The sequence below is a fragment of the Lagopus leucura genome, unplaced genomic scaffold (assembly GCF_019238085.1).
Source record: "Lagopus leucura isolate 7727_CA_CO unplaced genomic scaffold, USGS_WTPT01 223-2_obj-0_obj, whole genome shotgun sequence".
Taxonomy (NCBI): domain Eukaryota; kingdom Metazoa; phylum Chordata; class Aves; order Galliformes; family Phasianidae; genus Lagopus; species Lagopus leucura.
The window spans coordinates 5,972-7,568 of record NW_024964928.1 but is presented as its reverse complement, the minus strand read 5'-3'; the positions used below and the strand labels follow the sequence as shown (position 1 = coordinate 7,568).

At 54.8% G+C, this 1,597-nt stretch overlaps 1 protein-coding gene across 1 annotated transcript in view; it reads left to right on the top strand.

Moving 5' to 3' along the window:
• Positions 1-500, top strand: part of LOC122191908 (LIM homeobox transcription factor 1-alpha-like) — a gene marked incomplete at its 5' end in the record, with an annotated part of 3,804 nt that extends 3,304 nt beyond the window's left edge. Inside the window, one exon of the mRNA XM_042892315.1 lies at positions 346-500. Within this exon, the coding sequence (XP_042748249.1) occupies positions 346-500 (155 nt within the window). The remainder of the gene's footprint in view (positions 1-345) is intronic.
• Between the last annotated feature and the right edge of the window lie 1,097 nt (positions 501-1,597).

The following is a 1,597-nucleotide window of genomic DNA, read 5'->3' as shown; positions in this document are numbered from 1 at the left end:
ACCAAGGCCATCCCACCCACCAAAGCCATCCAACCCACCAAAGCCATTGTTGGGTTCCATCCAAACAGACAGTATGGGTTGGGTTTGGGTCCCAGGGGATGGACACAGCCTCCGGGCTGAGCCCTGCTAAAGGCTGGGGTCCCGTGAAAGGTGAGTTGGGGTGAGGCTTGTGAAATCCATCCTTGGGTTCCACCCAAACGGCCAACAGGAGTTGGGTTGGGGGCTCCTGCTCCTTTCGGGTGGCTCCGACTCACGGTGGGCGACTCCAGGCCCCGCTGCAGCAACATGGCAGCTCGCTGTGCTCGTGCCGCACGGACGCCCATTCTTCTTTCTTTCCTCTTCCAGATTCAGAAGGAGTTTTCCATGACATGGACAGCGAGAGCATCAGCCACCTGGGGGACTGCCTGCTGTCGACGGCTGAAGCCAACCTCCTGCAAGCCCGCGTGGGCAACCCCATCGACCGACTGTACTCCATGCAGAGCTCCTACTTCACCTCCTGACCTTCAAACTGCTCTCCACCAGGACCCACCAGGACCCACCAGTATCTCGAATGGGTGCTGCTCTGGGTTCGGACACGAGACATTCCTTGAGTGCTGCACAACAGAGGAGGCGGCGGATCCGGCCCAAGCAGAAGCGCTACTCTGCAACCCGAAGGACTCGGGATTGCCTCTCTCCTTACTTTCTAGCCTCAATGGGCGGTATGATGTTGTTTAGCTGTTCCTTTAGCAGTTTGTCCCGTGTTTGAGCATGACGTCCTTCCGACACAGACTGGCCAAGCCGAGCGGAGCGGCCCCAAGCAGCAGCGCAGGCTTCTTCCTCTTGTTTATTCAATCCCTGCTGCGCTGGTTTGCCTCGTTCCTCAGCCCAGACGCTTCGTGGAGCAAGGTTAATTTCCAACAAGGTCCTGAGGCCTCTCCAAGGGACGCCTCTCTGCTCCATGCCCCTCTTCACGGCCACCGCAGGGCAGTTTTCATCTGACATTTCACAAAGGCGCCGTCGCCTGGCTTTGGAATGAAACAGCTGGGATCGGTGTCTGCCTCCAGAAATGGGAGCATTTCTGCTCCGTCAAGGATGCCAAGAGGAAACGTGGCAAAGCCGCAGCGAGTTCCCCGTTGCTGTCACACCTTTCGTCCTCCAAAGGGGCGCTTTCACTCCGTTTGTGGACAGAGCACAAAATCACAGCTGCCAGCCGTGCTCCTTTCTGCTTTTTTTTCTTTTCTTTTTTTTGCCCCCAAAAATATTCCTGCTGGAAAGCCTTTATAGCTTTGTCCACAGCAGGTTTTTTTGGCAACCCTGCCCACGGCTGGTGGGTTGGAACCAGATGACTTTTGAGGTTCTGTCCAACCCAAATCGTCCCATCGTTCTGTGATCTTTAAGGTCCTTTCCAACCCAACCATCCCATGGTTCTGTGATCTTTAAGGTCCCTTCCAACCCAACTTATTTCATAGTTCCATGATCTTTAAGGACCCTTCCAACCCAATCCCATCCCATCGTTCTGTTATCTTTAAGGTCCTTTCCAACCCAACCATCCCAACCATCCCATGGTTCCATGATCTTTAAGGTCCTTTCCAACCCAACCATCCCATGGTTCTGTGAT